Below are 11,773 nucleotides of genomic sequence, written 5' to 3'. Positions count from 1 at the left end.
TTTAACGTTTCATTAAAATATATATTGAAAATTTGAGAGTAAGAAACTACGAAACATTCTGCATATTGCATACATATAATTCAATTTCGTTTTATAAAATTTTTGTTTACAAATTTATTACGCATCTAAAACCATGCGTAACTATGTATCTCAAACATAAATAACATTAATTACACAAATGTCGGTGTATATGTATAAAAATTAAAAGCTATACATATTTATATGCCTGGATAAAATTACAAGATCTTTAGTTACTTTTATAACGTAATATCGCGGATCTGTTCAATTAATTTAATATTCGTTATCAACTATACTTATGTATCTTCTCATCAATTAAGAAATTATATATTAGAAGTACAATTTCACTGTTGGCAAAGTTTAATTATTGCGTAGAATGTTACGCTGATACCAGGTATATTTCGTAGTTGCTGATCATAGGATATTTAAAAGAATAAGATAATTACTTGTGACAGGAGCATTTGCTGTCATAATCATACAGGACGGTTCCTGGGCTGCATCGACAGATACCTGGCGCTACACATTCGCCGTTTTCGCATCTGTCAGGACAGACTGGCTTACACTGGCCGTTTACTTCCTCGTAGCTCAATTTGCACGCGCACACTTCTGGAAAGGAACAGTAGGCGTTCTCTTGACACTCGTGCAGACGGGCATGCAAATGTTATTCGTCACGTTGCGATTGTAACCGTCGTAACAGTCCAGAATAGTGATCCAACTATCGTTGTACTGAGATATACAAACAATTCGTCTATTCTTGTAATTGCCATTGTATAGGAGTTATTAGTTTAAATTATTCGACATTGTTCGGGCTTCTTATATCTAAAACATCAATACTTGTGTAAATGTAAAAATCAAACATTAAAATTAGTTTATAGTATTTACAATAAATACGAAAAAACTTACGAATTCATATAATAAATTTCTTTTTTTGCTCTATATAAGTATATTATTGCATGTGGCTAATTTATTATTCTAATGCTTTGCAAAAATAATTTTCTTTATTTTTTCTTCCGAATGTATAAATGTTTTGACGTGCTCTGAAGCAACCAATACATAGTTGAGAAAAGCACAGACTACCTTAAATTATCACAAAGTGTCAAGGGAATGAAATTAGGCAAAGTGGTTAGAACATACAAATTTTAAAAATATGTTTTCCGCAGGTTTATAGAGAGTAACTATGCAAAATTTTTGGTTTAGATTGGTCAAAGAATTTAGGAGTTTAAAGGAAACATACAAATACACATTCTGTTTTATACATATGTCTCTATAATTTATATCGAGTTTTAATAAATGCGCAAATGTTACATTTAAAACTTTTGTTCCCTAAAGAATTAATTTATTATATTATTCATCAAGAATTAACACGCAGAAAAATTTCGGTCCAGAAAAGCAAATACTCACTGATTGATTATTTCCGGGTTGCGGAATGATATTGTAAAGTGATGCGCTGGAATTCAAAACCAAAGCATCACTGTATCTACAATAAGAACAAATATATTCGTATTATTATTAATATGAGTACATATTAAATATAAAGAAGATATGAACGTTGAAAATGGAAATTATCAAAAATATTGTCAATTTTACACTTGTCCCAAATTGAAAAATTAATTGCTTACGGCATCGTTTTGTAACAAAAAGCATTTTGCGAGAAATTGGTCCATAGAAGTTGGTGATGGTTCCTGTTTGTACGACAACGCGATCGATGTCCATTTTTTTACCTCGTTCGTTGCCCAGGCGTTGACATATATGCACGAAGAAAAAACCAGGTAAATCAATAATTTCAGCATGTTGCATAAACGATCGTGAATTTACTACCGTTCTTATTTTCGGTCGTAAAGCGATCTTCATCGCGAGATAAGAGTGCTTTAAAAGTTGTTTTCACTTTCTCGATTAAACTACGCAATATTCGTTCAAGGAAATAGTTATGGTTATATGTTGAGGTTGCATATCGACATGTCAAAAGCTTTAATGGAGTAATAAAAATAAAATTAAAAATTCATAGATTTGTTTCTTTTTCTTTTATCTTAATTATTGATTTAATTATTGTTATTAACTGGAATATAATTTTCTCTTTTGACACAGTTTTAATTAATAATTTTAATAAATTATTCATTATGCGACTTGTAACTTTATAATTAAAGTGAAAGGAGTTAATTTATCATAATTACATTTTAGTTGAATAATATTACCAGATATTTCGGATTAACCAGATATTTTAATGATAAATATTATGCTTTTACAAGATTTTTCTGAATTAAAAGTAAAAGTTGCAAAAAATAATTTTTTTCTTCAATTTTACGTTTATGCAAATATTAAATTATGATAAAATATAAAATATGTATGGAAATAACTATTAATTAAAAAGCATTTATTTAGTTACTTTATTAAAGTTAGAATATCTAAAGGGACGATTATGTTGAATTTAACGTTTATATGCATATAAATGTTAAATTCAATATAATCTTTTCTTCAAATAATCAGATAACGTTTAGAGAAAAAATAATTTTTTTTTCATAAAAAATTAATTAAATTGTGATTTTAAGATAAACATTAAATCATTAAATATGATATTTATAATCAATTGTCATACAATATGTATGTTTTTTGAATCTATATGTGTACTTTATTATGCATTTCACGTTACATTTATTAGCATTTATACAATCTAATATTATCTGGGAATGAATACATATGCTCGCTTTGTCAAACTACTAATCTTTTAAGTATTAAGACGCTTTGTGCCATACATTTTTCCGTACATTTCGGAAACAGTGTTTACTCTCGTGGGACGCATTTTTCTGAATTTTGACAGTTTCCTTTTCGATATCCAAGACTGAAATACAGAAATTCGTCAAGGTAGCAGGGATATATCGTTGGGGTATCCGTTCACGCATATTGATACACGCCTTGTCACGAGTGTCACATCATGAGTATCATTCATAAATATGTTTCTGATTGAGAGTACACAGATCTAGTCCCATGTATTGATATTTCAAGCATGAATGGCAAGCATGGTGGTACATACTCACATTCGTATTAGATGCATCTGTTCATACCAGAATCGATGCAGAATCTTAGATCGTAAACGTACGAGTTGAAGGTGACATTCTATGCTATCAGATCGCAACCTTATGCATTACAAACTAGTCACGTTGAAAGATACCAGGGGAACGCATCTCTCGATATCGAGATTGATCACGTATTTTGTTTAGCAGAAACTTCAGTTATGCTGAACGCAAGTAACATATAACCGTAATATCTAGAAGTTATTAGAATCGGAGAAGATGACGAATGTTGATACTACATACATCTATCAATATCAGAATCGATACTGATAGATATATCCGTATCCGCAATGAGCTAAAGATAATATTTGGGCAGTGTGAGACACAAGAGTCATAATCGTTAAGGATTGATTGTATCTGTAAAATAATTTAGAATGTTTCGTCAATGAATATATTTAGGTGAAAATATCACAATCAGCAAGTATACTTCAAAATGTAAAATAATAAAAATTTAATGCCTTCATTTGATGAACTCGTAATACTTTGCAAATGTATTATGCACATCACGCCAAATGTAATTATTTATATTTCAAATTCTTTAGTGTCTGTCTCTTTAATACAAATAATATTATCTATGCCAATATCGATGTGTATGTATAAAAATTAAAAAATAAATTATTTATATATATTTACATAACATTACACAGTATAATTATTTGTGTAATATTGCATGTTTGAATTTAATATTGATTTATCATAAAATCAATTATATAGAGATATCTCTCCGCGCTTTTATATTTTCTCGAGAAAACATCGAGTTGACTGATTCAAGGATGCAGTCGATCCATTTATGATGCATCAGCTGTATGCAAATAAATAATTGCACTAAAAATGATTGCTTGTTAGTTTTAAAGATATTTTCGTGTCTTTTAGCACAATATGCTATTATTAGATAATATACTTATTTGCTGCTAGAGTTTTTTTATCTGACACTTTAATTGTTCTAAGAAAATTATATCTGCAGATAAATAGAGTAAAGGCATTATTGTGTAAAAAGACATTACTATGTGTGTAAAATACATACATGGGTAAATATAAGATATACATACCGCGCGCAACGATAACAGAAGCAAATAAATTATTTGTACAATGAAATAAAATTCAAATATTATATCTGCTGATTGCTGTTACATAACGTTATTCAAGAATTTTTGTACAGTATCAACCATTAAAGTATACAATTATTATGATATAGAAACTTTAATTATACTTTAATTACAAATGTGCAATAATATTCTACTTCATTCTTTGATACATTGCTTGATTATTGTTTAACCATTGTTTGATACATTTTTTCAAAAATCGTGTATAATATAATTGTTATAAATATATTATAAAATATAAATGTTGTTTTTGAATTAATTGTGAGTTTATGAATATACTTGCTTAATTAGAGTTATAATGCGTAAAATTTTCATTAATTTGTTAAACTAATTTAAGTAACGTAAGTATTATTAATACATCTTGTGTCATTTTTTTTACATTTCGGAAACCGGATATACTTACGGAACACATACCTTTCGACCGTTTTCTTCCCGATACCCGAAATTACAAATACAGACATTCGGTAGGATACATACGCCATTCGCGCATCCGCCTTCGCATACCGGCACGCATGTTGTAGGGTCATCAATGTCCTGAGTGTATCCTTGATTGCAGATGCATTGATTCGGCCTGGTACAATAGCCGTTCAAGCACGGATGCTGGCAAACACTCACAGGTGCATCAGTCCCGTCATCTAAGATGCACCTATTCGTCAAAGGATCGTTAGTGAATCCTAGATCGCACTCGCACAATTCATCTGCGATGCACCGTCCATTCGGGCCGCAACCGTATTGACATTGCGGAGGATCTGTCAGGGAAACGCATTTACCGAATCTGTTGCGTGCAACGCCGGACCTGCATTTACAAATGTTCAATGCGGGGCATTCGCCGCTGCAGGCGGCTTGGGCAATGAAGTATGCAGGACTCGAGGTTATTGTAAGTGTTGGAATGTCTGTAAAACAATTCATGTAATGTTAAACTTTTCTATGTTTAACGTTTCGTCAAAATATATGTTGAAAATATTACAGTCAGCAACTACGAAACATTCTGCATACTGACAATTCAATATATATAGTTCAATACTTTTGTTTCATAAAATTTTTGTTTGCAAATTTATAACGCATATAAAGCCATATTTATCTATACTTCAAGTATAAATAACATCCATTATACAAATGTTTACATACGTGTATAAGAGTTAAAAACTAACTTGTTTATAATACGTAAATTTATCAATATAATATTACCAGATGTATAATTACTCTTATAACTGAATATCAGAAAATTTAATATTTTTTATCATTTATATTTTCCCTTTTAAGAGATTAGAAGTGTAACTTCCACAATTATGAGGCAAAACTTCATAATCTTGTAGAATGTCATGTTAATGCTAGAGCTATTTCATAGACACTGAAGATTGTAGGATATTCGAGAAGAATAAGATAATTACTCGTGACAGGTGCATACATGTGCCTTGCATGTACTGTATACACAGCCTTCTTCACAAGCGCCTACACATTTGTTGTCATAATCCAGCCTGGTTCCTGGCTTGCATTGGCAAACGCCTGGCGCCATGCATTCGCCGTTAATGCATCCATCAAGGCAAATTGGCTTACACTGGTTGTTTACCGCCTCGTAGCCTAATTTGCACGCGCACACTTCTGGTAAGAAACAGTAGGCATTCTCTGGGCATTTATACGTGCAGACGGGCGTACAAATGTTATTTGTCACATTTCGCTTGTAGCCATCGCAACAGAATAGTGACCCAACTAGCGTTCTACGGACAATGAGATATAAAAAAAATTCATCTATCCTTGTAATTACCATTTTTATAGGAGTTATTAGTTTAAACTACCCGGCGTTGTCCGGGCTTTTTATATCTAAAACATCAACATTTGTGTAAACGTATAAATCGAACAATAATATTAAAATTAATTCATAATCTTTACAAAATAAAAAAGAACTTACAAATTCATATAAATTAATTACTTTTTTTTTGCTATACTAACAACAAGTATGTACATATATTATTGCATGTGGCTAATTTATTATTCTAATGCTTTGCGATACAAAATATTTTTTATTTTTCTCTTTGAAACGAATTTATAAGTGGTTTGGCGTATTCCAAAGCAAACGCAACATATGTTGACCATGAGAAAAGCACAAATTTTTGTAAATTATCATAAAGGATCAAGAGAATGAAATCAAGAAAAGAGTATAGCTATATTTTATGGAAACCTATGTTTTCCGCAGAGTTCTCTAGATAGTAACTATGCAAAATTTGGTCCAGATCAGTCAAAGAATTTAAAAGTTTAAAGGGAACATATAAATAAACATTCTATTTTATATATACATATAATATATAGATTTAAATAAGTTATGTCTTAATAATGAATGCACAAATGTTGCATTCAAAGCTTTTGTTTCCTAAAGAGAGAATTAATTTATTATATTATTTTTTAAAAATTAACGCAGAAAAATTCTCGGTCCAAAAAAGCAAATACTCACTGGTTGGTTATCTCCGGATGGTTGTGAGATGATTTTGTAAAGTGATCCGCTGGTATTCAAAGCTAGAACATAACTGGAACTACAATCAAAAATAGATATATTTATATTATTATTAATACGCGTACTTATTAAATATAAAGAATGTGAAAGTGATAATTAAAATGTATTAGTGTCAATACTACACTGGTCTCGAATTAAAATGTTAATTACTTACGGCACCGTTTTGTAACAAAGAGCATTTTTCGAGAAATTGGTCCACTGGAGTTGGTGATAGTGTCCGTTTATACGACACGGTCGATGTCCCTTGTACGTTGCACAGATGCTGACACATATGTACGTAAAAAAAAACTAGGCAAATCAATAATTTCTGCATGTTATATGAACGATCGCGTATTTACTACTGTTCTTATTTTCATTCGGAGAGCAACCATCATCGCGATAAGAGTGCTTTAAAGGTCAGTAGTTTTCACCTTCTCGATTAAATTGCGTAATACTTGTTTAAGGAAATCGTTATGCATATTGATAAAGAGATCATCTTCTTAATAGAGCCAATAAAGCATTCATGTGTTTGTGTCTTTATCCTTTCCTTAATTATTGATTTAATTATTGCTATTAACTGGAATATAATTAACTCGTTGGACGCAGCTTAATAATGTTAATAAATTACTTAATAATGTTAATAAATTATGCAATGCAACTTGTAACTTTGTGCTGAATGTGGAAGAAGAAGATAATTTATCACAATTAAATTTTAGCTGAATAATGTTACCAGATAATTATAAAAATTACGCTTTTGTCAGATTTTTTTTAATTCTAAATAAAAGTTGTAGAAAATAGGTATTTTTTTTTAATTTTACGTTTATGTCATGTACATATTAAATCACGATATTAGTATAAAATGTATAAGAGAAAATATGAAATTTAGGAAAATCAGTATGATTAAGAAACATTTATTCATTTACTTTATCTTACAATTAGTTAGATTATCCGAAGGGATAGTGAATTTAACGTTTATGTGGACGTGTATAATGTTTTAAGAGAAAATAATTTTTTTTTAATTAATCAAATTGTTGTTTTGAGATAAACTATCACATGAAATATATCTCTATGTTTTTTTTTAAATCTTTATGTGTACTTTATTATGAATTTCGCGTTACATATTGACATTATACAATTTGTCTGATATCTAGGGATGAATATATGCTCGCTTTGTCAAACTGATCTAAATATTAGGACCCTTTGTATCATCAGTTCTTCCGTTCATCTCGAAAACAATGTTTACTCTTGCGGAACACATCTTTGTCGACCCTTGACACCGCTTTCTTTTCGATATCCAGGATTACAAATGCAGAAATTCGGCAAAGTACATACACCGTTCGGGCATCCGCCTACGCATACCGGTATGCATCTTGAACGTGTGACATCACGTGGGTCGTGAGTGTATCCCTGATTGCAGGTGCATTGATTCGGTCCCGTGCATTGGCCGTTCAAGCACGAATGCTGACACACGCTCACATCCGTACCATCTCCCTCATATTGGATGCATCTACCCGTATCAGGATCGATGCGGAATCCCGGATCGCAGACGCAAACGTTCGGGCCGACGCACCGTGCGTTCGAACCGCAACCGTATCTGCATTGGGAACTGGTCGCGTTGGAAGAGGATGTCTGAGGAAAGCATCTACCGGTACCGGGAGCGATCACGTATCCTGGTTGGCAGATGCATCGATAGTTCCTATCGCAGGTGCCGTGTGGACCGCATCTACAGTCGCCAGAAGGCGATGGGGGAGTGGCGGATGTCGGTGCAGGGATGCATCTACCAGTATCAGGATCGACAGTGTAACCGTATCCACACTGCGATGAGCCAGGGCTACTCGGGACGCATTGGCCGCTGTAACGATCCCGCGTGTATCCGGATCTGCATGTACAAACGTTGGGCGCGATACATTCGCCGCCGTCGCAGCCACCCGGACAGTCCGGCACGCAACCGCCGGTACGATCATGTGTAAACCCGGGTTTGCATCTGCAAATGTTTGGTGCGATACATTCGCCACCGTCGCAGTTGCCTGGGCAGTGAGGGATGCAGGACTCACGGTCGCCATGAGGATTGGCGTATCTGTAAAATAATTTACGACCTTTTGTCAAAGAATGTGTTGAAAATATTGTATCACGATCAGCAAGTGGAAAATGTTCTGTATACAGTCTTGTCTTTTGTATACAGTAACCAAACAATTCCATATGCACAATAACAATTTTATTCTCTCCTTTGATGTGTGCGTGTGTGTGTGTATGCGAAACTCGTTTACTTCGCAGATCTAATACGCATGTCACGCGGGACGTAATTATCTATATTTCAAGTTTTTTAGTATCTAATACAAATAACTTTCATTACTTACGCAACTGTCAGTATGACTGTATAAAAATTAAAAGATAAACTATTTATATGCTTGCATAAAATTACACAATGTATCATTATTTGCAGCATAATGTTCGATAAACTTAATCTTGATTTATCAATTATACATAGATATCTTTCCGCTCTTTAAAAAGAGATTACAAAAATGTACAGGGTTATAAGTACGGCAAAGTTTAATTATGTTAGAGATATTGTGTAGTCACCGGAGATTGCGTGAAAGGATATTCGAGAAAATAAAATAATTACCCTTCGTGACAGGTGCATACACCCGGCGCGTTACACGTGCCGTGTGTGCAGCCTCCCTCGCAAGCGGCTACGCACTCTTTACGCTCATTCAGAACATATCCTGGTCTGCATTGACAGACTCGCGGCGCCACGCATTCGCCGTTTCTGCATCCGTCAGGGCAGATTGGTTTACACTGACCATTTACCTCATCGTAGCCTAATTTGCACATGCACACTTCCGGAGAGAAACAATAGGCGTTCTCTTGACACTGGTATATACAGACAGGCATGCAAACCCCATCCTCGGGACGCCATCCCGGCTGACAGCTGCAAGTATTCGGTCCTGTGCAGCGGCCACCGAAACAACCGCGATCGCAATGCGGTTCGCATAAACCGTTCGTTACATTGCGCTCGTAGCCGTCGCAACAATCCAAAATAGTAATCCAACCACCATTATGCTAATAAACAGGAGATTTATCTCTTCTTATAATTGTCGTCTTAAAAGACCTACTCGAATAGTTTATATCGAGTTTTGTAATGAATGTACAAACATTGCATTCTAAAATCTATTTTCTTATTTATGAAATTTAGTTTATTATATTTGTCCAAAATTAACACGAACATGAGAAAATTTTCGGTCAAAAGAGAGTTACTTACAGATTGTCCTCCTACTGGTTGAGGGATGGTATTATAAGGCGATGCACTAGAATTCAAAGCCAAAACATGACTGTATCTACAATAAGCAGATATATTTTGTATTATTCTTACAATTAGTGTACGTTTATATTAAATACAAAGAATATTCAAGCAAGAAATAATATTAAATTGTGTTATTGTCAGGATTATTGCGCTCATCTCAAATTAAAAAATTGATTACTCACGGCACCGTTTTATAGCAAAGACCATTTTGCGAGGAGTTGGTGCTACCGTGATAGTTTCCGCTTGTAGGATAACGCGGTCGACCCTTTATACCGTTCGTGGCCCAAGTGCTGACACAGAGGCACGTAAGAACGACCAAGCAGATCAACAATCTTTGCATGTTGCATGAACGATTTCAAATTTACTACTGAATGCTTATTTTCGGTCAGAGAGCGGGCATCATCGTGATAATAGTGTCGCAGAGGCCAGCGTTCTTCATCTTTTAGATTAAACTACGCAGCACTCATTCAAGGAAACGGTTATCAGTTATGCATATCGATATGTCAAAGAGCCTTAATGAGGCCAATAAAGCGTTCATGTGTCCATTTCTTTATATTTTTTTTTCTAATTATTGATTAGATCATTACTATAACTGGGACAAAATTGACTCATTCGAGGCGATTTTAATCGCGTGAATAAATGATTCAGTGCAAGCTGTAACTTTGTACACAAGGTGAAGAAAAAAGATAACTTATCACAATTAAATTTTAGTTTAATAATATCGTTAGCTATTTTGTAAATTATGTACAATTGTATTAGCTGTTATGTAAATACCGTAAAAATTACTTTTGCAAAATCCTTCTAAATTTAAAGTTAAAATTCTAAAAAAATTGTTTTTTTTTAATTATACTTACGCCATGTATATTAAATTATAAAGTATAAGAAAATATACATATGTAATGAATATGGAAGTTATTACAATTAAGAAATGTTTATTCACTCATTTTATCTAAGTTAGGGAAGGTTATCGGAAGGGAAGATTATACTGAATTTAACGTTTATATACATATAATGTTTTTTGAGAGAAAATAATTTTTTTTCAAAAAAAATAAACATTATGGTCTTAAGAGATAAACTAAATTCTTATACAAAACATATATGTTTTTTGAATCTGTATGTGTACTTTATTTTGAATTTCGCTTACACGTGTATAAACAACGCCGATATGTACGAGGAGTATATACATATTGGCGTTGTTTACACAATCCATCTGACATCACCCGGGAATGAATGCATGAGCGAATCAAAGTGATAATAAGACAGCGCAAGAATATGTTAAATGTGATAAATGTACACAACATTTAATTATGATAAGCTGACTACAAATAACAGTTCTTTGAAACGAGTACAACTATTTATTGTAGAATGTAATTTTTTTCATACTTAATTAAAGGGATCAGATTATTTTGTGATATAAAGAAGGGCTTTTTTATTTTCTCTTTCCATAAAAACTATTTTTTATATAAAGATGAGTAGAATTTTTTAAATTATTATCAACAATAATAACTTATAATTTGATTAATCCTCTTTCAATGATTCCAAATTTTTAACAAAAACATTTCAACATACAAAGTTAAGGTAATGTTTTATAAAGCATTAACACAAAAATATAGCAATAATTTAAAAAATTAAGAGATTATATTAAGATTTATATATATTATAGATATTATATATATATATATATATACTTATATATATTTTAGTACATAATTTATTTAATTTATTATACATAATTATTAAAACTTTTTTTAACTTTTATAGAAATATATATTAACATTATATTTTTCTACATTGC

At 32.3% G+C, this 11,773-nt stretch overlaps 2 protein-coding genes and 1 long non-coding RNA gene across 3 annotated transcripts; all 3 read right to left on the bottom strand.

Annotated features, from left to right (window-relative positions):
- Positions 1 to 7: 7 nt before the first annotated feature.
- On the bottom strand, positions 8 to 2,176 carry LOC140671106 (uncharacterized). The gene is made up of 3 exons (XR_012047680.1): positions 1,638 to 2,176; positions 1,420 to 1,495; positions 8 to 837 (listed from the first exon to the last, which is right to left on the bottom strand). It is a non-coding gene; the product is annotated as an uncharacterized lncRNA (long non-coding RNA).
- A 437-nt stretch (positions 2,177 to 2,613) lies between these two features.
- On the bottom strand, positions 2,614 to 7,424 carry LOC140672752 (uncharacterized). Its single transcript, XM_072905472.1, has 5 exons — positions 6,853 to 7,424; positions 6,639 to 6,717; positions 5,581 to 6,557; positions 5,378 to 5,400; positions 2,614 to 5,082 (listed from the first exon to the last, which is right to left on the bottom strand). Exons 3-5 carry the CDS (start codon positions 5,955 to 5,957, stop codon positions 4,589 to 4,591), a joined length of 894 nt encoding a protein of 297 aa, XP_072761573.1. The 5' UTR covers positions 5,958 to 6,557; positions 6,639 to 6,717; positions 6,853 to 7,424; the 3' UTR covers positions 2,614 to 4,588.
- A 324-nt stretch (positions 7,425 to 7,748) lies between these two features.
- Positions 7,749 to 10,382, bottom strand: LOC140671046 (uncharacterized). The gene is made up of 4 exons (XM_072902105.1): positions 10,161 to 10,382; positions 9,937 to 10,012; positions 9,301 to 9,737; positions 7,749 to 8,754 (listed from the first exon to the last, which is right to left on the bottom strand). Exons 1-4 carry the CDS (start codon positions 10,316 to 10,318, stop codon positions 7,917 to 7,919), a joined length of 1,509 nt encoding a protein of 502 aa, XP_072758206.1. The 5' UTR covers positions 10,319 to 10,382; the 3' UTR covers positions 7,749 to 7,916.
- Positions 10,383 to 11,773: the final 1,391 nt, after the last annotated feature.

This window comes from Anoplolepis gracilipes, chromosome 1 (genome assembly GCF_047496725.1).
Source record: "Anoplolepis gracilipes chromosome 1, ASM4749672v1, whole genome shotgun sequence".
NCBI lineage: Eukaryota > Metazoa > Arthropoda > Insecta > Hymenoptera > Formicidae > Anoplolepis > Anoplolepis gracilipes.
Note: the sequence above shows the minus strand (reverse complement) of the source record. Positions and strands in the feature narration are given on the sequence as shown.